The sequence below is a fragment of the Nomascus leucogenys genome, chromosome 24 (assembly GCF_006542625.1).
Source record: "Nomascus leucogenys isolate Asia chromosome 24, Asia_NLE_v1, whole genome shotgun sequence".
Lineage (NCBI taxonomy): Eukaryota > Metazoa > Chordata > Mammalia > Primates > Hylobatidae > Nomascus > Nomascus leucogenys.
Genome location: NC_044404.1, coordinates 4,612,658 through 4,638,474, shown reverse-complemented (window position 1 = coordinate 4,638,474; position 25,817 = coordinate 4,612,658). Strand labels below are relative to the sequence as shown.

At 53.2% G+C, this 25,817-nt stretch overlaps 1 protein-coding gene across 1 annotated transcript; it reads right to left on the bottom strand.

The window, feature by feature from the left end:
* Window positions 1-50: 50 nt before the first annotated feature.
* On the bottom strand, window positions 51-25,731 carry CCDC27 (coiled-coil domain containing 27). Its single transcript, XM_003278410.2, has 15 exons — window positions 25,644-25,731; window positions 24,362-24,506; window positions 20,855-20,980; window positions 19,517-19,984; window positions 18,073-18,199; window positions 16,429-16,539; window positions 15,112-15,269; window positions 10,884-11,033; window positions 9,596-9,688; window positions 8,830-9,196; window positions 8,468-8,598; window positions 5,668-5,745; window positions 4,833-5,045; window positions 2,083-2,187; window positions 51-563 (listed from the first exon to the last, which is right to left on the bottom strand). The coding sequence occupies exons 4-15, from the start codon at window positions 19,832-19,834 to the stop codon at window positions 441-443; spliced, it is 1,974 nt and encodes a 657-aa protein (XP_003278458.1). The 5' UTR covers window positions 19,835-19,984; window positions 20,855-20,980; window positions 24,362-24,506; window positions 25,644-25,731; the 3' UTR covers window positions 51-440.
* Between the last annotated feature and the right edge of the window lie 86 nt (window positions 25,732-25,817).

The window sequence follows — 25,817 nt, the reverse complement described above, 5'->3', positions numbered from 1 at the left end:
GAACAGAGCCCCCCCCACCCTCACCATCTTCCAGAGGGGTCCTCCAGCAAGAGAGTGCCCCAGCCAGGAGAGCCCCCAGGGCAGAAGGTCACAGACCCCCTCTGCTCAGTAGGCATGAGGTCTGTGCTGAGAGCTGGGCGGATACCCCGGCTCAGGCCTCTGGCAGCCTGGTGCCTCAAGGGGACCTGCTAGGAGCTAGGGGCACAGGCTGGTGTGCTGACTCCCAGTGAGTGAGCTTTGGAATGGGGAGTGTCGTCGTAGCTCAAGGTCGCAGAGGAGAGTAGGCGCCCGCGTGGATCCCAGAGAAGAAAAAGGTGGGACAGTGCCAACACCGGGGTTTAATTCTGAGTCTGAGAGCAGGACGCATGGTGGGGGCGGGTGGTTCTGGAGCTGTGCCCCGGCCTCTGCTGGGCTGACAGTATTTGGGGGCCTGGCTGGGCCTACTTGGAGGTCCCCTTCTTGGATTTGCTGGTCAGGAAGGCCTCTGACTGTTGCAGGGGGGGCACTTTGACGCCTTTCTGCTTCAGCTGATTATAGTAGTCGCTTCTCTCTGAGATAATTCTCTACACAAGAAACACAGCCATCCAGGTGGCCTTCCCAGTTCCTCACCTTGGCCTTGAGGCCGGTCTGCCCAGTCCATGCCAGCTGCCCAGGACGCCATCCTCTCCTCCTCCTCCAGAGGGGCTCACTGCAGCAGGGGTGTGCTGGTGAATACTTACAACCGGCTCTCCAGGGGAGAGAAAAAAGCAAACAACGCTTGGCTTTGTGGCGTTGCCAATTTCTGTGGTGGGAATATTCCCACAGCGGCTGATTTTCAGCCACGGAAGTGAAGTCACAGAATGCGGAGCTGGGGGCAGGTGCACACCACCAGCCCGGAGAAGCCTGCACTAAGTCCCCTCTTCAGCCCTCTTAGAGTTGTGAGGAGCCCCAGACTCCTAGAGATCTTTGAGGTCATCACGTCTGTCCCTCAAGTCCCTTCTGTCCTGTACAGAGGGAATGTTGTCCCCACCTCTCTTCCATTTTCCTCTCTGGGCCATTGCTGGTTCGTGTCAGGCTACGGCAAGCAAGCAAAGGTGCCCTTCCCTGGCTACTGTGCGGTGGAAATAACTCCCTCCATCCTCTGTCTTCCCTCTTCTCTTCCTCTTTCTCTCCCCTTCCTCCTCCCCTCCCCCAGACAACGGTACCAAGGCTGCAGGGACCTCTCTTCACATTACAGCTCTGCAGGAAAGGCACTGCCCAGGGCCCCCCCCACTCTGCAGAGGAAGGGAACCAGGCCCCAGGAACGTGGATGCTGGAAGGTCATGGGCACACACTGCAGTTTAAGGGCAGCCCCAGAGGGTGAAGTGTGCGTCTTGGGAACAGAAGCAGCTCCTGGTGAGAGGGGACCCCTTCGTAGCACATGGCCCCACACAGAGCCACAGCCGGTGCCTGGCTCCCAGAGTTCTGAGTCTTACCACACCTTGCAGGTGAGCATGCGCTCTCCATCACAGAGGGAGGCATCTATGGCTCAGAGAAGTGAGTGTGTGGCCCCCAGCTGGTGGGTGGTGACCCCCCCATGCCCAGTGACCCCAAGGCCTGAATTCTCCTACACCCCTCTACTTCTCCGAGGCCCCTGCGTGGGAACCCCTGGTCAGGAAGGAGCCCAGGAGGCTGTGGCCGGGGTGGGAGGGTCTGCACCAGAGCCCTGGATCAGTGGGTGGTGATACTAGCGGAGGGGACCAAGCTGGACAAAGCCGGGGCTGGGCTCCTGCTGTGGGAGAATCTTCGTGATCTGAGCGGCTTGTCCCCTCTCCACAGCGCTCAGGATGGGTTGTGGCGGTTACTGCTGATCACTGATGCCCGTCTCCCGTTTCGCTGAGAGTAGCCAAGACTCCTGTGCCATGCCCCCACCCGCCTTAGGATGATTTGATCCCCTCTGCCTGAGCAGAGAGAAAGGAGAGTCCTGGGGTCCAAGTGAATAGGTGACACAGGTAGGATGAGAACAGAGTCCCTTGAATCTAACCTAGGCCCCCCAACCCCCTACCACAGCTCTGGCCTGGGGTGATGGGGCCCGGATGGAGGCAGCTGAACTTAGGGGTATACCTGCAGGGCTTCCAGGATGTCATTGTCAGAGATCTCATTGGCCAAGGACTTGGTCCCGGAGATGCTAAAGGTGGCCTGGATGATCTTATTCCTTAACCTCTCGAGCTATGAGCAAAGGGACAACACCATCATTCACCTTTGCCCAAGAAGGCGCCTGGCCAGTGGGCTGCACCCCCCACCACCTTAATTTTTATGGGCCAGGAAGGAACAGCTCACCCTCACTTTTCATGGCTTTAGAAACTGGAAACGGGCTGGAGAAGTCAGTGTGGACTGTCTGAGAGCTAAGGGGTGCCGGATCCAACCCCTGACCCTGTGCGGCCCAGCCCCAAAGCCCAAAGACTCTCCTACACCAGTTGGGCTTTTCTAATTGGAAAGTAAAACCTACACACACACACACACACACACACACACACACACACACACACACACACACACACACATATATTTAAACCAACAAACCAAAATAGTACAGAAGCCACACGTAACCCCTGGACCATCCTCCACTGCCCAGGGGAGCTGCAGTGAGCGGACTTCCTGGTCCTTGGGGACACTCTCACTTTAGGCATTTAACAGTGCGCTGCTGGCGCTTCCTCCTTTCCATGCTGACTAGGAGGCGTCTGTGCCATGGACGGCAGCGTTGAACCTGGCCCCTGCGCACAGACCCGGAAGGCGTTCTAGTCTTTTGCTGCCGTGAAGATCCTTGTCTGCCTGTACACCCGCAGCCGCCTCCCCAGAGGTAGCTAATCGTGCCTCTCAGGAAGCTGCAGAGGAAACCCCTCCAGTCTGCACCCCAGGAGCCTCAGACAGGAACCCCTCGAATTATGCGGCATGCTCAGCACCAGTTCCCTGTCCAGAAACCCTGACAATGCAGAGGTGCCCAACGGGAGCTGGGCCCAAGAGGCTCAGCCTTGCCTCCGAGTGGAAGCATGTCCACACTGCTGCTTGGACAGGTTTAAGTGACAGCAGGAATGTCATGCGCCCCTGGCCTGTGTGAGGAGTGGAATCCTTTTCTTCTTTCCAGTATTTATTGAGTGCCCGCTTTGTACAAACACTGTGCCAGGTGCTGGAGGTCCTGAGGTCACAAGGGGCTGGGCCTCTGTACTGGGGTGGTCCCCAGGGTAGAGGTTGGCAGCTACCCGGGGTGTCCAGCCTCACTTCCCCACACCCGTGGGGCCTCACCATCAGGCTTGGCACTAGTTCCTGCTCACCCGGACTTAGCTTCAGCATATTCTCAGCTCAGCTTTCCAGGCTCGACCAGGTCAGTGCAGGCTGGCGCACAAATGGACACACCTGGACCGCCTCTGGTCTAACACTTTCACCAGGACTACGGCTGGATCCCAAACTGTTTTATCAAGGGATACCAGGGGTGGGTGCCTCAGTCTGACCCAGCCGGAAGGAGGCGGGCTCAAGCAGGAAAGAGGACGCAGTTGAGTTGCGGTTGGCATTTCTGGTGGGAACATGACTTCAAAAGCCTCCATACATGACCTTGACCTTTGCTTAATTTTGGATTCTAAATCAAGGTCAGGGCTAGGCACAGTGGCTGACACCTGTATTCCCAACACTTCGGGAGGCCAAGGCAGGCAGATTGCTGGAGCCCAGGAGTTCGAGACCAGCCTGGACAACATAGTGAGACCGTCTCTACAAAAAGTTTTTAAAATTAGCCGGGTATGGCCAGGCCCGGTGGCTCACGCTTGTAATCCCAGCACTTTGGGAGGCCGAGGTGGGCGGATCACGAGGTCAGGAGATCGAGATCATGGTGAAACACCGTCTCTACTAAAAATACAAAAAATTAGCCGGGCATGGTGTCGGGCGCCTGTAGTCCCAGCTACTCGGAGAGGCTGAAGCAGGAGAATGGCGTGAACCCAGGAGGCGGAGCTTGCAATGAGCCGTGATTGCGCCACTGCACTCCAGCCTGGGCGACAGAGCGAGACTCCGTCTCAAAAAATAAAATTAAAAAATTAAAAATGAAATAAAATTAGCCGGGTATGACGGCACATGCCTGTGGTCCCAGCTACTCAGGAGGCTGAGGTGGGATGACGACGGCTTGAGCCTGGGAGGCCAAGGCTGCAGTGAGCTGTTGTCACCCCACTGCACTCCAGACTGGACGACAGAGAAAGACCCTGTCTCAGAAAAAAAAAAAAAAAAAAAGTCAGCTCTTTATTGATTTCCTTTTTGGCACGGGGCCCTCACAAGCAGGGTGCACTCTGGCCTTGCTCACATTTAATATGATGCCCCAGTGGGGCCCTGCAGTTAAGACTGCCAAAGCCCAGCACCACCGCAAAGCAGGTCTGGTGTCCGGGGGCCTGTTCATCCTTTCCCGTTTGTCTATTAATGAGGATCATGCTAACTACTTCGCAGTTTGGTTAAAGGAGCTACATGACTTTGATACCAAGAAGGTACTTAGAATGGTGTCTGGCCCGGCAAGCACGCTATGACTCAGAGACGGGGGGCAACACCATGCCTCCCTATCCAGGTGCCCTCCTCCTTTCCAGCCAGTGATCCAACCCCTTCACAATGCAACCCAAGACCCCCAGCCCTGCCCACGGGGCTCCGCCCACCACTGCCATTGACGAACATTTCCGGGCTGCTCCGTCGCACCCTCACTCCATCCTCTTGGTGTACACGGCAGAACCAGCCCGAGCCCCATTGTACTCAGACCCCGGTTCTACCTCGGTGGGCGGTGGGCAGGGGCCCGGGTGCTTGGCCACCAGCTGCTGGGACAGACCCTCCGGAGGAAAGGCTGGGCGTACCCTGGACTGGGAGCTCTCCAGGGCCACGCGGGCGTGCTGCTCCGCCTGCTGAATCATCTCCTTTTTGCTCTGCAAATCCTCCTGCAGCTGCTTCCACCTCTGCAGGTGGTTCTGGTCCAGTTCCACCTGCTCCTGCAGCTGGCTGACCTTGGTGTCCAACTCTGAGATGACGCAGTCCCGCTTGGTGAGCTTTCTCTCCAGTTTCGACACTTGCTGGGGACAGCCAGGGAGAATAAAGTGGTGGGGTCATTTCGCCCAACCTGAGTACATGTGGTACCCATCCACTTTTCCCTAAAAGACGGCCAGCGGCCAGGTGCAGTGGCTCACACCTGTAATCCTAGCACTTTAGGAAGCTGAAGCGGGCGGATCACGAGGTTAAGAGATCGAGACCAGCCTGACCAACATGGTGAAACCCTGTCTCTACTAAAAATACAAAAATTAGCTGGGCATGGTGGCACATGCTGGTAGTCCCAGCTACTTGGGAGACTGAGGCAGGAGAATCGCTTGAACCCGGGAGGCGGAAGTTGCAGTGAGCTGAGATCACACCATCGCACTCCAGCCTGGTGACAGAGCAGGACTCTGTCTCAAAAAAAAAAAAAAAAAAAAAAAAAGGCCAGCAACGCTTGCTGGGTCCCTCCAGTCCAGTCTGGACCCAGCAATTGCGAGGAGCCTTCTGTGTGGACGTGGGGTGCAGAGATGTGTCGAGTGGCATGCTACCTAAAGGGCCCTGGCTTAGCTGTGAAGATGCTCCAGCCCTGTCTTGCCCTTCGCTGTGTTGGGACTTACAGCAAGAACAGTGGCCTGGCTGATCATTTAACGACACCCAGGCTGTCACCTGTCGGAGGAGCTGGTTGTCCTTTTCAATGAGCCCCATCATCTCTTGGTGTTTCTTATCTTCTCGGAGGTTGGAGAACTGGAAGGAGACAGAAGGGTTGGCTTGGGGGACTCCCAGGTTTAGATAACAGACTGAACACTGGCATCTAACTTTTTTCCTTCCCCAAAGCTCCCTAAAATAATAGCAGCGGGATTTCTATTGAAGGCAGGGAGAAGAGGAGAAGAAAGAGGACTAAAAATATTTTGGAGAGTTCGAAGGTGGCTGAGTGGTATCTGACATCCCAGATCCAAGAAAGCCAAATAGCTGGCAGTAGGAAAAGCAGAAAACAAGCCCAATTCACACTTGAGTTCCCAAAAGTCTCAGACATTGTTGGTCCGGGTTCTTCTAAACATGGAGGCTAAAATGAGGATGATTGGTGGAATGTTATTGCAGAAATGAAGAGCCCTAGGCCACGTGTGGTGGCTCACACCTGTAATCCCAGCACTTTAGAAGGCTGAGGTGGGTGGATCACTTGAGGTCAGGTATTTGAGAGAAGCATGGGTAACATAGATCCTATCTCTACAAAAAATAAAAACATTGGTTGGGTATGGTGGCGTGTGCCTGTGGTCCCAGCTCCTCAGGAGGCTGAGGCGAGAGGATCACCTGACTCTGGAGAGGCTGAGCCTGCAATGAGCTGTGATCACACCACTGAACTCCAGCCTGGGTGACAGAGTGAGAACCCATCTCAGAAAAAAAAAAAAAAAAAAGGAGAAAAGAAAAGAAACTCTCCATTAAAATGCCAAAGCAAAGCACACCGCTCTGCCAGGGAGCACAGAGTGGTCACCTGTGTGCTCAGAGTCCAGTCAACTTGAACATTGGAGCAAAGCTCTCAGATGAATGACAGAGACCAAAAGCAAACTTTAAAAGGGAACTTGTAGGAAATAGAAGTGGTGCAAGAAGTTAGAAAACTAACACTATGATGAACGCTGTCATCAAGGGAAGAGAAAATACTGCAATTGTGAAGCCAAACAAGAGTGCGCTTCAAAAAAAGAAAAATGGAACATTCAGAGAATATCAGAGTAAAATATTATAACAAAATGAAAACTCAAGAGCTGTTGATAAAGTTAAGGAAATCTAGAAAGTATCTGTAAAAGACAAGGAGACAAAAAGGAGGAGATAACAGATAAAACAAGAGCAGGACAGGAGGTCCAATAGCCAAATAATTGAGAGAAGGACATAAAAAAAACAAAAAAACCAAAGAAAATTCCAGAACTAAAGGACATGAGTTTCCAGATGGCCGCTGAGTGCCCAGTACAACAGCTGAAAACACGCCCTCAATAAAGCACAACTCTGGGAGGTTTCAGATCACCTGGGGCAAAGATAGGATCTTACAACTTTCCAGAGAGGACCAACCAACCCACAAAGAACCATGAACGACTTTGGACTTCTCATCAGCAAACCTGGAAGACAACAGAGGAATACCTCTGTGATGCTGAAGGAAAAGGGTTTTCAAACAGGAATGCTATATCCAACCCAGATGTTACGAGGGTGTAGAGTAAGGACATTTGCCAACATATCCACATATCCTGTCCCCAAAACTTTACCCCTATTCATCCTTTTTTTTTTTTTTGAGATAGAGTTTTGCTCTTGTCACCCAGACTGGAGTGCAATGGTGCAATCTTGGCTCACTGCAACCTCCTTCTCCTGGGTTCAAGTGATTCTCCTGCCTTGGCCTCCTGAGTAGCTGGGGTTACAGGCATCCACCATCACACTGGTTAATTTTTGTATTTTTAGTAGAGCCAGGGTTTCACCATGTTGGTCAGGCTGGTCTTGAACTCCTGACCTGAGGTGATCCACCTGCCTCAGCCCCCCAAAGTGCTGGGATTACAGGTGTGAGCCATTGCACTCAGCCTCATTTATCCTTTTTGATAAAACTAGTGGAGGATGTGCTTCACCAAAAATAAGTGAAGAGGGCAAGAAAGCAAAAGATAAGGGATGCAGCAGTTTTAAAGTTGTGGTTTATGAATCTTAGTACTGTTATGTAAAACTTATTTATGTGTGTGTGTGAGACAAATGACTGTCCTAATGATGTCAGTGCAACATTGATTGTGATAGAATGATATGGGGAGGAGGGTGGATGGAAAGGCTGCCCTTGTGTGTGTTAGGGGCGGTGGCAGGGGAGGAAAAAAAGGAAGCATTAAATAATGTTAAGATGGAGAAAAATCTAGAATGGGCATTATGAGCATGCTATTTAGAGATATGGAGATAGATTCATAAAGAATGTGCTGGAAGAATTTAAAATGATGCCTTAGGAGAGGGCAAATGAGAGGAAGGAGGTCAGAGGCTCCTGGTTTTCATGACAGGCCTCGTGGAACTATTTGATTCTTTAAGCGATGTGCACGAATAACTTTGATAAGAATAAAAACTAAAATGCTTAACAAAAACGACAAGAGTGGGCTCAGTGGAGTAGCAGTCTCTCTAAGCACGGATAGAGCATTCTCACCCTCAGGACTCAGGGGCCAGGAGATGCTCGAGGAGCGGCCAAGAGCACAGCGGCTCAGGAGACAGGGACATGTGCTTCCAGCCCAGGGGCAGGGCAGAGCCGTGGCTGGGCACATGGGCTCCAGCCTCCCACACACCTTGGGGAATCCTAGCGGGGCCGCTATCAGCCGCACAACCCTGGGCCAGCTGCCTGGACGCCCCAGGCTCAAAGTCTCCATCAGTAGATGGGACGGGCGGCGCCTGCCCCGAGCTGCCTGGGGTTAATGAAGCCTGGGGCCCGTGCTCATGGAGCGGAGGCCGGTACTGAGAGCACGGCCACCTTGTCGGTCATGGCTTGTAGCTGCTGCCTCCGCTCTCGGAGCTCCTTCTGCAGCATCTCATTTTCCGTATTGATCTTTCGCAGCTGGGATTCTTGGAAATCCACTTGTTGTTGTAAAGACGCAATCACTCCTGGGCACAGAGGCAGAGGCGGTGAGCGGGAGCAAGCAGGGGCAGTGAGGGACAGGAGGAGAGGGCCGGGCCACCTCGCCAGCTGGGAGGGCACTGCCAGCCTGGGTGAGGCTGCTGACACCTGCCCCTGCTCCAGCTCACTGACCAGAGCAGACAGCGTCTGGGCGTCCCAGCTCCTGGGCGGGGACCCACTGAATGGCTAAAGCGCAGTGCCCCCCGCCGAGGTCCTACCTGTTGCAAGGGAGTATCTGGTCCTGGTGGCCTCCAGGTTGAACTGGAAGTCCAGGATGACCTGCTCGTACTCCTCCAGCTGGGCCAGCAGCTCCTCCTCAAATGACTCGGCCAGGGAGGAGGCCCTTCTCCTGGGGATCTCTTCCTCCTCCAGCAGCTCTCTTTCCTCTGAGTCCTCATCCCTGTCCCCTTCCTCCTCATCCTCCTCCTCGCTTCCCTCCTCATGCATGGCCCCCATCTGGCTCACACCTCCCCTGGCACCCGTGTCCTCCGCCCCCTTGGGCTCCCTTTCTGGGCCCTTGTCCTCCTCGCCGCCTCCCAGGTCCGGCTCCTTGCCCATCTCTGGTGCCGCAGACTCCTCTTGCATCTGCGAGATGGGTAGGGCAGGGGTGAGGCAGGGCTGCGGGGCACCCCCAGGGCGGGGGGCTCTAATGCTCATGGCGTGGACACCGGGGAGGGCGCCTCCTTCCGGGCTGCCGCAGGGTCCACGGAGCGGGGCAGCATCTGCCTGGCAAGGTCACCAACAGTGGCCCAGGCACTGCAGCCTCAGTCACGGGTCCTCCTCCCTCTGTCAGGAGACTGCACCTGACCTGTGCCTTCAAGGGGGTTAACGACCCACCCACCTCACCTGCTCCCCTGGAGTGGGGGCACCCCAGCTCAGGGCTGCAGCAGGGACAGTTGGGGCCTGGGCCTCTTAGTTAAGCAGCATAGGTGGCTCCTGGGCCCGGGTCCCCCACTGCGTGCCTGCTCTCCAGGTGGCCCGCACCTGCTGCCGGTGCTGCAGCTCCTCCTCATCTCTGGAGAAGGCCTTCAGGAGGCGCAGCCTGTCCAGCTTCAGCGAAGCATCTGAGAGCTGCTCCTGCAAGACACCCATGGGACCCTCAGCTTTCCAGCCCCTCCTGCCACACCCCAGGGATGGACCACTGCCTGTCTTGGAAGGGACAGCGGCCTTTCATGTCTGGGGAGAGGACCTGCGTCCTCCTGCCAAGGGGCTGGGGGATGTGGGTGCTGTGGCAGTGGAGGGCACAGGAACCTGCAGATGGGCAGCTCTGGGGGGCAGAAGGGCTCTAGGCACCTCCAGAGCAGCCTCCAGCAAGTGGCCTTGCAGTAAAGGACAAGGCCTTGGAAGTTGGGGAGCCAGCCTTAGATACGCCCACCGTGCATGTCATTGCCTGGGTGCCCCACCCTCAGACACCCACCCAGCAGCCTGGGGAGGACAGAGAGTGGAAGCCCCTGGCTGGCCACCTTTCCCTGCCCCAGCCCTGTGTGTCTAGGCAGCCTTCCCTTCAGGCATTTAGGCAGTCGGTGTGGTCAGAGGCCTTTCCCCTGGTCCCTGCTTCATCTCTGGCCCCCAGCATAAACTCAGGCTGTCTCCTCAGGTATGAAAGAAATCAGGTCTTAGGAAGATCAGGTGACCACCCCTGGGCACAACACAAACCTGCCTCATCCAGTCCTCTGCCCACACCTAGAGGTGGGGTAGCATCCCCACCTGCATCCCCACCCCCACCCCAACCCCATGCCCAGCCTCACAGGGGGCCTCACAGCCAGAGAGTGGGGAGAAGGGATTCCCAGCCAGGGCAGGGTAGTGCAAGCTACCACTGCCCACGACGCACAGAGCCAGGCCTGGGGAATCCGCCTGCAGGGTGGCCTCCATGCCCCAGGATTTCAGAGGTGAGCTCAGCCCTCATTTTATAGATAAGGACCCTGAGCCCAGACAGCATCGTGCCTTGCCCCATTCAGAAAGCAAGTCAGAAGCCAGGTGCAGGTGCCTAGACATCGGCTCATGGCTTTCATTTGTCATTTCGCACCTCCGTTTGTCTCTCCCCTGCCTGTTGCATCAGCTCATGGCTCTCATTTGTCATTTCGTGCCTCTGTTCACCTCTCCCCTGCCTGTTGATCAGAACCCTGAGAACCGGTCCGTGTTCCAGCAAGGACCTGATAGGATCCAGGGGGCCTGGGGGTTTGCCAGGGGCCTATGTGTCACCAGCAGCTTTGGACGCTTTGAAAACAACCATCTTAGAGCTCTGCACTGTGCCCCGCTGGGGCTGGCTCACCCTCCTGCCTGGGGACATGGATGTCTCTTGGGCTTTGCCTTTCAGGAGGCATTTCAGCTGCGTCTTCAGGGACTCCCTCTCCTCCTGGAGCAGCAGGATCTCCTCGTCTTTCTTCTGAACCTGTATCTCCAGCTCAGACAGGCAGTGATCCTGGGCAGAAAACCAAGGGCAGCCCCCGTGGGCCAGGCAGCCACACACTCTTCCCCTGACCTGCCTCCAGCCCACCCAGGAGGAGCAGATCTGCTGTTCTGGGACCCCAAAACCCCAGGTTCCCAGGGATTTCAAGATGTGTACTGCGGTAAAGAGCTAGCTCTACACATCTGGAGACCAAGATGTGCCAGCTGTTTACTGCAGCCATGCCTGGCACCTCCAGCACCTCTGCACCCGTCCTAAGAGCAGATCCTAAATCCTCGTCCGAGGAGTTGCAAGGCAGCTTCCTTTTCGGATCTGGCCCATGGTCTGTCCCTGCACCCCACTATACCACAGGATGCCAGTCTTCTTTGCGGCCCCCACACTTAACCGGCAACACCCTCCAAGCTTCCCTAGGGGCTTGTCAGGGAGCTCCTGAAACTTCTGAAACTTTCATTCTCAGGATCTCAACTCCCTCAATTCTTCAAAATTAAAGACAAAAATAAAGGTGTTTTCAGGCAAACAGAAATGGAAAGAATCTGTCACCAACAGATCTGAACTTAGAGAAATACTAAAGGGAGTTCTTCAGGTGGAAGGAAAATGATCCCACCAGAATATTCTGGAAGGCAAGATAACTAGAAAGTCTCCTAAATGTTTGGAAAGTAAGTGATAGGCTTCTGTGTAGCCAATGGGTCAAAAAAGAAATCACAAAGAAAGCTAGAAACATTTTAAACTGATAAGGAACATCTGGACACATCAAAGCTCGTGGGACGCAGTTAAAGTTGTGATTAATGACAAATTTATAGCCTTAAAATGCATATACCAGGAGGAAAATGGAAAATCAATGACCCAAGTATCTATCTCAAGAATTCAGAAAAAGAACTAAAATTAATCCTACAGAAAGTAGAAGAAAAGGAATAAAGTTAGGTGTGAAAATTTATGATATACCAAGGGAGCGAGGGAGAGGGGAGCAAGGGGGAGAGAGGGGAGAGAAGGATAAAGCAAATGTGGCCACATTTAACATTTGGGGAATGGAAACGTACATGGGAATCTTTGTAGTATGGATTCTTACCACTTTATGCCTGAAATACAAAGTTAAAGGGAAAAAAAAGTGCAGAAATCACATTTCATCACCCTGGCCATGGTCCCGAGACACTCACATGTCTCAAAATAGTGCAAGGACTGCTGGAAAGGAGATCCGATCACCTCTTGGAGCTACAGAGTTTACACAATGCCAGCTGTAAACTTGTTGCTGCAGGTGGCTCTCTTGCCACCAAATGAGAAGAGTTTATCTATGACAGCCCAGACGAAGGCAGAGAGGAGATAAAGAAAAGCCTGATGAGCCCCTTAGAGCTCCTGGAGGCAGCCAAGCCTGCAACACTTCCCTTGGATGGTTCATACACATGAGCTGATAAATCCCTCTCTGCTGCCTACATGAATAACATCAGCATATCTGCCTGACTCTTGGCTAATGATATGCTCGGGCTATTTCTCAGAAATGAAATTACTTGGTTAAAGGGTAGGAACACTCTTAAAGCAGTGAAATCTATGATAATGTCCAGGTAGAGTTGCAGGAATAAACAAAATGAATATCATGGACCCCCAGGAGCTGGGACTGGCAAGCCCCCTTGTGTCTCCATTCAATCATATGACCCCCCCCCATGCCTCTGTGCCCTGCACCAACTCGCCAACATTTTGTGACTCATGTCCATAATTTTCATCAAAACTTTACCAGTTTCAAAAGAATGCAGAGAAAGAAGGAAACAGACACTAGAGAAAAATCAACAAAATCTAAAGCTGATTCTAAGAGAAGGCTATTAAAATTGATAAAACTCCAATGAGACCAATGGGGAAAAAGAAAGGAGGCACAAGGCAGCCACATCGGGATTGAGACAGAGGCTGTCCCCACCCTGCCCACGCTGCATCAAAGATAGTAATTATCCTTGTACTATGTACAGCCTTAGGCTGATACATAACAAATCTTATGTGAAATAGATGCATTCCTAGAAAAACACAGAACACCAAAACTGAAACTAGAGGAAAAAGAAAATCTGGATATATTTTAAAATAATTGAATTTGTGATTTTTTTTTTTTTTTTTTTTTTTTTGAGACAGAGTCTTGCACTGTCGCCTGGGCTGGCGTGCAGTGGCTCGATCTCAGCTCACTGAAACCTCCGCCTCCTGGATTCAAGCGATTCTCCTGCCTCAGCCTCCCAAGTAGCTGGGATTACTGGCACCTGCCACCACACCCAGCTTTTTTTTTTTTTTTGTATTTTTAGTAGAGATGGGTTTTCACTATGTTGGCCAGGCTGGTCTTGAACTCCTGACCTCATGATCCACCCACCTCAGCCTCCCAAAGTGCTGGGATTACAAGGGTGAGCCACTGTGCCTGGCCTAATTTGTGATTTTTAAAACTGCTCCTGTAGGGGCCCAGTACAGTGGCTCACACCTGCTATCCCAGCACTTTGGGAGGCTGAGGCAAGAGGATCACTTGAGCTCAGGAGTTCAAGGCAAACCTGAGCAACATGGAGAGACCTCATCTCTACAAACAAATGAAAAAAATTAATGGGCATGGTGGCATGTGCCTGTGGTCCCAGCTATTCGAGAGGCTGAGGTGGGAAGATTGCTTGAACCCTGGGAGGTCAAGGCTGCAGTGAGCTGGGATCACTCCACTGCACTCCAACCTGGGTGACAAAGTGAGACCTTGTCTCATAATAAATTAAATAAACAAATTAAAAAATAAAAGTGCCCCTTTAGATGGAGGCTGCAGTGAGCTCTGATCGTGCCATTGCACTCCAGCCTGGGCAACAGAATAAGACCCTTTCTCTAAAAAAATAAAGGCTGAGCACAGTGGCTCACGCCTGTAATCCCAGCACTTTGGGAGGCCGAGGCAGGTAGATCACGAGGTCAAGAGATCGAGACCATCCTGTCTGACATGGTGAAACCCGTCTCTACTAAAAATAACAAAAATTAGCTGGGTGTGGTGGTGCATGCCTGTAATCCCAGCTACTTGGGAGGCTGAGGCAGGAAAATTGCTTGAACCCCGGAGGCAGAGGTGGCAGCGAGCTGAATGGTGCCACTGCACTCCAGCCTGGCAACAGAGCGAGACTTCAACTCAAAAATAAATAAATTAATAAAATAAGAGTGCTCCTGTGAGGAATCCCCAGACACAGACACCTTCAATGGCGAATTCTTCAGAATTCAAGGAAGAAATGACATCAATCTTATATACAAACTCTTCCAGAGAATAGAAAAAGAAAAAAGGTGCTGGGTGCAGTGGCTCACACCCCTAATCACAGCACTTTGGGAGGCCAAGGCGAGTGGATCACTTGAGCCCAGGAGTTCGAGACCTGCCTGGGCAACATGGGGAAACCCCATTTCTACAAAAATACAAAAAGTAGCCAGGTGTGGTGGCGCACACCTGTAGTCCCAGCTACTTGGGAGGCTGAAGTGGGAGGACTGCTTGAGCTCAGGCAGCTCGAGGCTGCAGTGAGCCGGGATCACACCACCACACTCCAGCCTGGGTGACAGAGCGAGACCTTGTCTCAAAAACTACTACTACTACTACTACTACTAATAAAATAAAAAAGAAAAGAAAATGAGAAAAAAGGAACTGTTTTCCAGCCTTTTCTTTCTTTCATTTTAATGAGGCCAGAATAACTTTGATACTAAAATTCGATGAGGGAATTACAAGACAGTGAAAATATAGGTCAGTCTTTCTTATAGATTAAAAAACACTACAATGAATCAACTTGTACATAAATCAAGCTGGTTATTGCTGTTATGATTTTTATTATTTAGATACATTCTCTGAAGCAGAGTCTGTGGGTGCAAAGATGTGTGGATGGTTGGAGGTCATGCGTGCCGGTGAGTCTGAGTTCCATGCCGGCGTAACTGCCACCCACTGGGATGAGGATGGACAGGGGTGAGGAGCTTTGTCAAAGCAGAGTGTCTGGAGGTCATTTTAGGCCATGGGGACCTGCTTGATGCAGCTAACCAGATACTAGAACCAGAGCCTCTCAGGGAGCAGGGCTGTCCTCCTAGCCGGACGCAGAGCGAGGGAGTAGGGGGCTGGGATCTGCACCCCCTCCGCCAGTACCTTCTCGTGGATGACTGAGAGGTACCAGGGCGTCCTCTTTCTCGGGCAGCTCTGAGATGCGATGGAGCTGCTGGTGACTGGACTCAAAGTCTGGGATTTGCTCCTCTTCCGCAAGTAATTGAACTCGCAGATGCTCTTACTGAAGGGAAGGAGGTGCCCTGTGGTGACAACAGAGGCCAAATGAGAAACGAGACCCCTCCCTGCTGAGCTCTTCTGGCGTCTTCGATGACGACGTCCACCCTTCTGAGACTTCCCTCGGAAACCCCTATCTGCCCAGACGGACTCCGATCTGTCTCCTAACTCTTGTCACCCTCATTTTGAGGACACAGGGTGGGGCTGCTGTGAACACGATGGGGCGCCCACACCCAGCACGGCACGTGCTGAGGGAGTGAAGGAAGGTGCGAAAGCTCGGGCCAAGACACCCAGGACAAAGGAGCCAGAGCTGGGAGTCGGGACGAGGGGGTCATCCTGATGCCGTCTCTGCACACCTGGTTGCTTGTCCCCTCCTGGAGCCTCAGTTTTCCCATCTCTCTCTTTTTTTTTTTCTTTTTGAGATGGAGTCTCGTTCTATCTCCCAAGCTCGAGTGCAGTGGCACGATTTCAGCTCACTGTATCCTCTGCCCACCAAATTCAAGCAATTCTCTGCCTCAGCCTCCTGAGTAGCTGGGATTACAGGTGCCCGCCACATGCCCGGCTAATTTGTGTTTTTAGTAGAGACGGGGTTTCACCATCTTGGCCAGGCTGGTCTTGAACTCCTGATCTTGTGATCCACCCGCCTCGGCCTCCCAAAGTGCTGGGATTACAGGCATGAGCCACTGCGCCTAGCCCAGTTTCTCCATCTTTAAACTGAGGGGAGGGAGGAGATTCTCCACCTTCCTGAGTTCGAGGGGAGCTGGTCACTACAGACTCTAGGTTTCCTCCAGTTAAGGCAAGAAAGGAGACACGTTGCTGGGAATTTCCTCTTGGTGAATGGAAACAGGCACACCTGTCTGCGGGGCAGTGTCTTGGGGGGGTCTCTACGCACGGTGAGGGATGCATCCATCAGCCTCTGGGTAAAGGCCAAGGAGACAAAACTTTCAACTATGATTTTTACTAAAGACAAGGTGCCACCGTCCTGGGGGGACTGCAGCCTGAGCTGTCAGGGAAGGCAGGGCTAGTTCTGCATAAGGGAACCTGGGGGCCTTTCTGTGTGAGTCCTCAGGAGACAGGCAGTCCTGGGAGGGAATTCCACAGGGCATGAGCAGCGACCCTGCAAGAAGCAGGCCTCGAGCTCAGGGGCCCAGCAGGTGCAGGCAGAGGCCCTAGGGGCTCCCTCACCGTCCACGTTTGTGTCCGAGCCCCGCCTGGCCAAGAACAGGTCCTGGGTGCCTCTCCAGGTCTCCGAGCTGTTGTCAATCTCTCCGGACAAATCGGCCTCAGTGGGTGAACCTGCAGAGTGTTAAAGATGCTATCTGGTGACTGCTGCAGTCTCGTCACCCCAAGATCTCCAGGGCAGACTCTTATTTATCCTTAAACACCAGGTAGGGGCACAGGTGGCTTTTTTTTTTTTTTTTTTTTTTTTTTTTTTGTGACGGCGTCTCACTCTTTGGCCCAGCCCGGAGTGCAGTGGCGCAATCTCGGCTCACGGCAAGCTCCGCCTCCCGGGTTCACGCCATTCTCCTGCCTCAGCCCCGAGTAGCTGGGACTACAGGCGCCCGCCACTGCGCCCGGCTAATTTTTTGTATTTTTAGTAGAGATGGGGTTTCGCCGTGTTAACCAGGATGGTCTCAATCTCCTGACTTCGTGGTCTGCCCGCCTCGGCCTCCCAAAGTGCTGGGATTACAGGTGTGAGCCACCGCGCCCGACCTACGGGTGGCTTTTTTTAATGGATGCATGGGACTGAGCAAGGGCTGAACCAAAGGGTGGGCTTCATCCTCCTGCCTGCCCTGGTGTCTCCACCTCAACAGACCCGAGTGTGGCTGAATTTCTGTAGCTGATGCCCTCTTTCCCCCGGAGGAGCAGACCCTACTTTCCTTCGGTAAAAACGTGCCTCCTAAAAGTCGAACAGAAGCTCCCCTGCCTCCAGACCAGCCCATCCAAGGCAGACCCTGTTTCCCCTAAACCATCACAAATATCGCCCCATGGCAGGTGCCTATGAGCAGTATGCAGACGCAGACCCCACGCCCAGGACACTGTGTGGCCCCTCAGCCTCCCCAGAGACCTGCCCACAGCCATGCCTGGTCCTGGAGCCCTGGCCGCTGCGGAGACCCTCTTGCTGAGGCAGTGGGGGCTGAAGCCTAGAAAGGTGGGGGCCCTGCTTCTACCTGATGCTGGCTGAGATTCATGGACAGCAGGGGACCCCCTCCCCCACCCCCCACCCCACCCTTGCTACTGGTCACAGGAATGTAGCTTAAGCTCGGCATCCCTAAGAATGGTGTCTTGTGTGGGGACATGGAACCAGTCCAGGTCCAGGAGCAGATGCTGGGATGAAGCCTTGGCTCTGGGCAGTGTCCCCCAGGTGCCCATGGAGCTCGGCAGCTGCCTGCTCCGAGCCTCCTGTTCTCATCACAGCAGTGAGGGGCTTGGACCGGATGGCTGCGAGGGCTCCCCAGGGGCACTGTCCCTAATGAGCTATCTGTCTTTATAGGGTTCTTTCCTGAAGCTTCCAGAATCTTCAACCATTTCCACTCCCCTAGCCCCTGACCCTACTGAATTTTTAGTGGGTGAAACAATAGAAAAGCAAGAAGGCTGGGGAGACAAATCATAACCACAGTGGCCAGGAGAAGGGGGCCTCCCTCCACCCTCAGCCGCATTGCTGCCCTGGCTCCCTGCACACAGGGCGGATTTCAAAAGCAGCAGCTGGGGCCACTGTGGAGGCCAACTCTGGTGGCTGCTCCCAGGCTGAAGGGTGCAGGAAGGCTTCCCCCGGCCCCTCGACTCTGACAGGCAGTTTCACAGGAGGTCCTGGTGGGGGGCTCTTACCACAGTGGGACGTGGATGTGGCCCTGGTGCTGAACTGGGGGCAGTCAGGACGCGTGGGGAAGACCGTTCGAAGTTCCTCCATTTCGGACATGAAGCCGGTGAGGCTGACGGCATCCTTGGGTTCACTCTGGCAGAGCGGGGAAAATAAGGCAGGCGCAGAAGGCCCCTGACTGTAGGCCAGCCCATCCAAGGGCAGACCCTGTTTCCCTAAACCATCACAAATCGCCCCAGTGGCAGGTGCCTATGGGCAGTATGTAGACGCAGACCCCACACCCAGGACACTGTGTGGCCCCTCAGGCCTCCCCAGAGACCTGCCCACAACAACCCCCTGGTCCTGGAGCCCTGGCTGCCCACCGAGAGCCTCTTAGGGATCCTGAAGCCTAGACAGATGGGGGCCCTGCTTCTGCCTGACTGCCGGCTGAGATTCACAGACAGGCCCCCCCCCACCCACACATGCTGCTGGTCACAGGCACTAAGCCACTCTCCCATTGGGGTTGAAAGGGCCTGCGTGTGTGCAGGCTGCAGCAGTGTGTCCCCTCTGTCCCCTCTCCAGCACACTGGATGCTCAGCAAGAGCCATGCAGCCCCACTTTGGAAACCATAGTCCAGCCAGGCATGGTGGCTCATGCCTGTAATCCCAGCACTTTGGGAGGCCAAGGCGGGCGGATCACGTGAGGTTGGGAGTTCAAGACCAGCCTGACCAACATGGAGAAACTTCATCTCTATTAAAAATACAAAAATACGAACAAACAAAAAAGATTAGCCGGGCGTGGTGGCACATTGTAATCCCAGCTACTCGGGAGGCTGAGGCTGGAGAATTACTTGAACCCGGGAAGTGGAGGTTACGGTGAGCCAAGATTGTGCCATTGCACTCCAGCCTGGGTGACAAGAGTGAAACTCTGTCTCAAAAAAAAAAAAAAAAAAAAAAAAGAAAAAAAGAAACCATAGTCCACTAGGTCCAGGCAATGCATTCACCCAGGAAGCTGCCAGGAGCCGGGGTGACCATCTCGGGCTCCCCAAATACATGGTGGCACAGTGCACCTGTCCGGCTGAGGTCCCCTTCCACATTTTCTCCCCTTCACTCTCCTTTTCAAGATGCACCTCGGGAGTCTTGGGGCAAACTGTGCATCTTCTCCCCTTGGCCAACCAGAGGCACCGGGAGCCAAGGTCTGCAAGAGGGGAGGACCGGCCCAAAGCAGCTAACCCAGAAGAAGCCGGTGGCATGTGGGGACTAAGGCACCAGGCCCTTCAGAAAGGGAGAGGACCGCAGGGCTCTTTCCACCACTAGCGCTCAATTCGTTGCCTGCCTGGAATCTCCCTTTGGTAACCCATCACCAGAAGGCCTGTGGAATGCTTTGTGGGCTGACAGCTCTACGGGCCCTTGGGGAGGAGGAGAAACAGGTCACCTCAAGGCTCATGGCAGCCCTCCTCCTGGGACCCCATACCGTCTTCCTGTAGTAGTAGCTGATGGTCTGGACCGACTTGCTGAGCACACGTGGCTTTTGGTGCAGTTTCCATTCTGGGCACTGGGTGTCCCGGCTGGCCACGCTCTGGAGGAGCACCAGGGCCCTGGTCATCGAGCTGGACATCGAACTGTGCCTTTCAGACGGGCTGGCCTCCTTAGGTGACATGAGGCGTGGGACGCAAAGACCAAGTGAGCTTTGTCGCCTGAATGTGGACCTGAATGAGGACAGGCCCGGCTTTTCCCGTGGATCTCTCTTCAGCCTGGCTTGGGGTGTGGAGGGGAAGATGGCCTTGAACATGAACCTGCTGGCTGGTGCAGTGGGAGGAGATCAGCTTCCAGAGCTCCAGGTCCTGTGGGCTCCTGGGAGCAGTGGTGGCATCACAGATGTCTCCATAGAAACCGTTATTGAGCAAAAGGGGCCCGCGGCTGGATGCGCTGGAGGCCAGTGCTGTGACACCAGGTTTTTGAGAAGATCAAAGCTCAATATTGAAGGTTGCCTTCTGGGATGGGTGTGGTGGCTCACACCTGTAATCCCAGCACTTTGGGATGCCCAGGTGGGAGGAACGCTGGAGCCCAGGAGTTAAGCATTTTTTTAATTAGCCAGGCATGGTGGAGTGCACCAGTAGTCCCAGCTCCTCAGGAGGCTGAGGTGAGAGGATCACCTGAGCCTGGGGAGGTCAAGGTTGCAGTGAGCTGTGTTTGCGTCACTGCACTCCAGCCTGGACTACAGAGTGAGGCCCTATCTCCAAAAAAAAAAGAAAAAAGAAAAAAAAAAAGAAAAGAAAAAAAGAAAAGTCAGCTCCCAAGGACACAGGAGTCCAGTTCAAATCTGTCTCCATATGCTGGCTTGCAGACAGTAATTGTATTAGAAAATGTTAGGCTGGGTGCGGTGGCTCACGCCTGTAATCCCAGCACTTTGGGAGGCCGAGGTGGGCAGGTCACCTGAGGTCAGGAGATCGAGACCATCCTGGCTAACACAGTGAAATCCCGTCTCTACTAAAAATACAAAAAAATAGCCAGGCATGGTGGCAGGCGCCTGTAGTCCCAGCTACTCAGGAGGCTGAGGCAGGAGAATGGGGTGAACCCAGGAGGCGGAGCTTGCAGTGAGCAGAGATCGCGCCAGGGCACTCCAGCCTGGGTGACAGAGTGAGACTCCGTCTCAAAAAAAAAAAGGTTTAGGGGGTGGGCTCTGGGATTAGAACCATTTGGCCAAGAAATACCTAGAAGAGAGACAGAGAAGCCTGACCCCCTGGGAATGATTTTCCAGGCTTCAAATGCCTACCTCAAGACATCTTTTAAGGAAAGACAAAACCCCTACCTTCAGAAGCCTTGACTGGGGTCTGAGTGGGAAGAAAGGCTTCTCTGCTTGCTGACTGAAGGAAATTTTAAGGGGACCTGCCCCATCCACACCTGTGGGTATTTCTCTTCAGGTGGAGATGAGAGACTGGGAAAAGAAATAAGACACAGAAACAAAGTATAGAGAAAGAACAGTGAGCCCAGGGGACCGGCACTCTCAGCATGCAAAGACCTGCACCGGCGCTGGTCTCTGAGTTCCCTCAGTATTTATGGATCACTGTTTTTACTATCTTAGTGAGGGGAGTGTGGCAGGGCAACAGGGTGATGGTGGGGAGAAGGTCAGAAGGGAAACGTGAGCAAAGGAATCTGCATCATGAATAAGTTCAAGGAAAGGTACTGTGCCTGGATGTGCACGTAGGCTAGATTTATGTTTCCCTTTACCCAAACATCTCAGTGTAGCAAAGAGTAACAGAGCAGTATTGCTGCCAGCATATCTCGCCTCCAGCCACAGGTCGGTTTTCTCCTATCTCAGAATAGAACGAATGGTCGGCTTTGCACCGAGGCATTCCATTCCCAGAGATGAGCAGGAGATAGATATCTTCCTCTTATCCCAACCTCCCTCTTTAACTACTCCTCGTCAGCACAGACCCTTCATGGGTATCAGGCTGGGGGATGTAAGGTCTTTCCTTTCCCACAAGGCCATATCTCAGGCTGTCTCAGTGGGGGGAAGCCTTGGACAGGCTTTCTTGGGCAGAGGTCCCTGCAGCTTTCCTCAGTGTACTGTGTCCCTGCTTAATAGAGAATGGAGAATGGCGATGACTTTTACCAGGCATACTGCCTGCAAACAAATTGTTAACAAGGCACATCCTGCACAGCCCTAAATCCATTAAACCTTGATTCAATACAGCATATGTTTCTGTGAGCACAGGGTTGGGGCTAAAGTTACAGATTAACGGCATCTCAAAGCAGAACAATTTTTCTTAGTACAGATCAAAATGGAGCTTCTTATGTCTTCCTTTTCTACATAGACACGGTTACAATCTGATTTCTCTTTTCCCTACAGAAATTTATGACCCCATCCTTTCCAATATGACTATAAAAAATATTTATCATCCAAAAATCTCTTCAGTTTTTTGCATCTAAAAAGTACAAAACAAGCTTAGTATATATTTGAATTTTTGACATATACAGTCATATACCGAATAAGGAAATTTTGGTTAATGATAGACCAAATGACAGACCAATACAATGGTAGTCTCTTAAGAATCTAATACTGTCTTTTGGCCAGGCGTGGTGGCTCATGCCTGTAATCCCAGCACTTTGGGAGGCCGAGGTGGGCGGATCACAAGGTCAGGAGATTGAGACCATCCTGGCTAATACAGGGAAACCCCATCTCTACTAAAAATACAAAAATTAGCTGGGCGTGGTGGCAGGCACCTGTAGTCCCAGCTACTCGGGAGGCTGAGGCAGGAGAATGGCGTGAACCCAAGAGGCGGAGCTTGCAGTGAGCCCAGATTGCGCCACTGCACTCCAGCCTGGGCGACAGAGCAAGACTCTGTCTCAAAAAAAAAAGAATCTAATAGTGTATTTTCACTGTAGCTTTTCTGTGTTTAGACATGTGTAGATACACACATACGTTGTGTTCCAACTGCCTGCAGTACTCAGGAACATGCTGTACAGGTCTGCAGCCTGAGCAACAGGTATAGCATATAGCCTAGGTGTGAACTAGGCTGTAAACCACGTAGGTTTGTGTGAGCACACGGTATGACGTCTGCAGGATGGTGAAATTGCCTAATGATGCACTTCTCAGAACATATCCCCGTTATTAAGTGACACATACTGTATTTTAATAAGAAATAAAGCACTTTTACCAGCCTCAAATACTGAGAAGGAATTCTTGCCTTGCCAATTTCTCTTTTGGTGATTATTTTGTGGTCTTCCATATGAATTTCTAATCGTTTTGGGGACTTGGACCACAGGAAATGTTGTCACATTGGCCTGAGGTCCAGCATGTTTGCAAATCACATGTATTATGCTTTGTTTTTACACTGGTCTCTGAAACGCTGTTCAACAGACTCCTCGTCTATTAAAACACTCAAGTAAATTTCTAAATTTCTGTTCAGTTAACAGAAACTCATGGTGACTATTTGATCGATAGAGAAGCCAATATTAAATAGAAAGCTTATCTTGGGACCGACATTCAATCTATACAAACAAATCAAAGCTTCTCGTCTTGTCACTTCATGTGAAAATGGCTAGATTTCCCCCAGATCTAGAAGGTATGTTTGGAATTGGCTTAAATGCAGGCCAGTGGCTGTGGGCGGAGGATTACCTAGGTGCCGAGGCAACAGACTGAAGGCCCAAACTGTTTCAGTATAATAAAGAAAATAGTTAGAATAAGAATAGTCATAATACAAATTAGATATAGAGATAATGAACAATTATCAATCATTATTAATCATTAGCTTTTAATATTACTCTTTGTTGCATTACTAATACAACCCAGAAATAACCGGCGGATATAGGATCAGGTGCTGAAGGGACATTGTGAGAAGTGACCAAGAAGGCAAAAGGTGAGCCTTCTGTCACGCCTGCATAAGGGCCACTTGAGGGCTCCTTGGTCAAGCAGTAATGCCAGTGCCTGGGAAGGCACCCGTTACTTAGCAGACCGTCAAAGGGAGTCTCCTTTCCTTGGAGGAGTCAGGGAACACTCTGCTCCACCAGCTTCTTGTGGGAGGCTGGATATCATCCAGGCCTGCCCGCAGTCATCCAGAGGCCTAAACCCCTCCCTGTGGTGCTGTGCTTCAATGGTCACACTCCTTGTCCACTTTCATGCTCCTCCCGTACTCTTGGTTCCTCTTTGAAGTTCGTAGTAGACAGCGATAGAAGACATAGTGAAAGTCTTCAAGTCTTTGATCTTTCTTATAAGTGCAGAGAAGAAAACGCCGATGTATGCTGCCTTCTCTCTCTGCCTCGCCTACCTAAAAGGGAAGGGCTCCCTATCCTGTAATCACATGACTTGCTTCACCTTGTCAATCACTTAGAAGATTCACCCTCCTTACCCTGCCCCCTTGTCTTGTATGCAATAAATATCAGCGAGCCCAGCCGTTTGGGGCCACTACCGATCTCCGCATCTTGATGGTAGTGGTCCCTGGGGCCAGCTGCTTTCTTTATCTCTTTGTCTTGTGCCTTTATTTATTAAAATCTCTGGTCTCTGCACACGGGGAGAACACCCGCTAAGCCCCATAGGGCTGGACCCTACAAGTGGCACCAGAAAATGTGTCTGGGAAGCGAGGCAGCCCTGGAAGTCTGGCCATCGCGGGGGGCAAGGTGTGTGTGTGTTAGCTACAGGTATCTCCTGCTGCGTCCTCATTTCCCAGAGCAAGGAGTGGGTGGGCCAGTGTGAAGTGAGGGTGGAATGTGAAAGGCACACGTGCGTCTATTTGCTACCTAGGCCTAGGGGTCGTGTGAGCTCGGCATCCCTCGCCTGGGCCCGCACCTTCCACAGGTGTTGTGTTCTTGTACTTACCGAAAAGCAACCTGGGCCTTCAGGGCCTTTATTGATAAAACTCGCGCCTGTAGTCTCAGCTACTTGGGGGGCTGAGGCAGGAGAATCGCTTGAATCCGGGAGGCAGAGGTTGCAGTGAGCCGAGATCACGCCACTGCACTCCAACCTGGATGACAGACGGAGACTCGGTCTCAAAAAAAACCAAAAAACGAAAACAAAACAACAAAAACTGAGTGGGAAGTCAAACACTAACAAGCCTAAGGTTTTTGGTTACTGTAAAAAAAAAAAAGTTGTAAATTGCAAAGTCAATTTTATTTTCTTAATAAGAAAATAAAACCCTCTTGTCAATCAGGGAAATCCTGTGGGGAGAGCGGCTCCACTTGGAGATAACGGGCCCAGAGAAACTGCCTAAGGTGGGGCAGTCAGCACCTGCGTGCAGGTGCATCTGGGACCCGTCAGATCTCTACGCCCCACGCAGGCTCCGCCCCCACGCCCAAGACCCCGCCCCTCGGCCAGAGCCCCGCCCCGCGCCCGGAGCCTCCCTCGACTTGGCCCTGGGTCCGCACCGAAGGTCCCACCGCTGCCCTCGCCCCGTCCCGCCCCCGCGCTTCCGGATCCGGGTTGTTGCAGGATCTCACGGGCTTTAAACCGCGGCGCCGCGGCGCTCGGGTGTGGATCCCAAGATGGGTGCCGAGGATGGGTTGGGTGCCGGGCGGGTGGCAGTCGGGGCTGGCGGCGGCGGCACTTTGCCGCCTCGGGCCCTGGACACCTTCACCCCGCCGCCTGCCCAGGCGGGCCGGCCCTGCCCGTCCACCGGCCGCCGAGAGCCCCCGGCCTTGGGCCCCTGGGGCCGCTGACTGGCCTCGGTCACCTCCTGGGGAAGACTCCCGCGCCTCCATCTGCCCCCGCAGGAAGGGACCCTCTTCTCGCCCGCGAGGCTTCTCCGGGTGGGATCGTCCTGGCCCCCAGCCCTAAGGGATCCGCCCCCTCCGAGTATCCGCCGCCCCTCGGAGACCACTCCTGCTCGGACGGACCCACTCCAGCCAGCGCTGCACGCGGAAGCGCTCATCCTCCCCGCCTGCCCCGTTCCCTCCCCCTTCTCCTGTGGGACAACCAGGGACCACAGCTCCCCGCTCCCCAGGTGTGGGGGCTCCGACACGAACGCCTCTGCTCGCAGGGCGGTGAGCGCAGATCCCACGGGTCCCTCGGTCGGGGGGTCAAGGCTGCTTCCGTTTCCATCCCGGACCCGACAATGGGCGGGAAAAAGAAGACTTTACACGACTACGCGGCGGAGTTCACCGACCTGTTGGTGAAACAGCACCTGATTGAGCACAGTGACTCTGGGGACACGTCTGTGGTGGAGACCCTTTACTGCAGGGCCTGCGAGCGAGCTGCCTATGCGCGTGCGGAGGTACCGCATCCTGGAACACCTGTCCTCGGGCAGGCACTACAGGAACCGCAGACTCATCCAACGGCA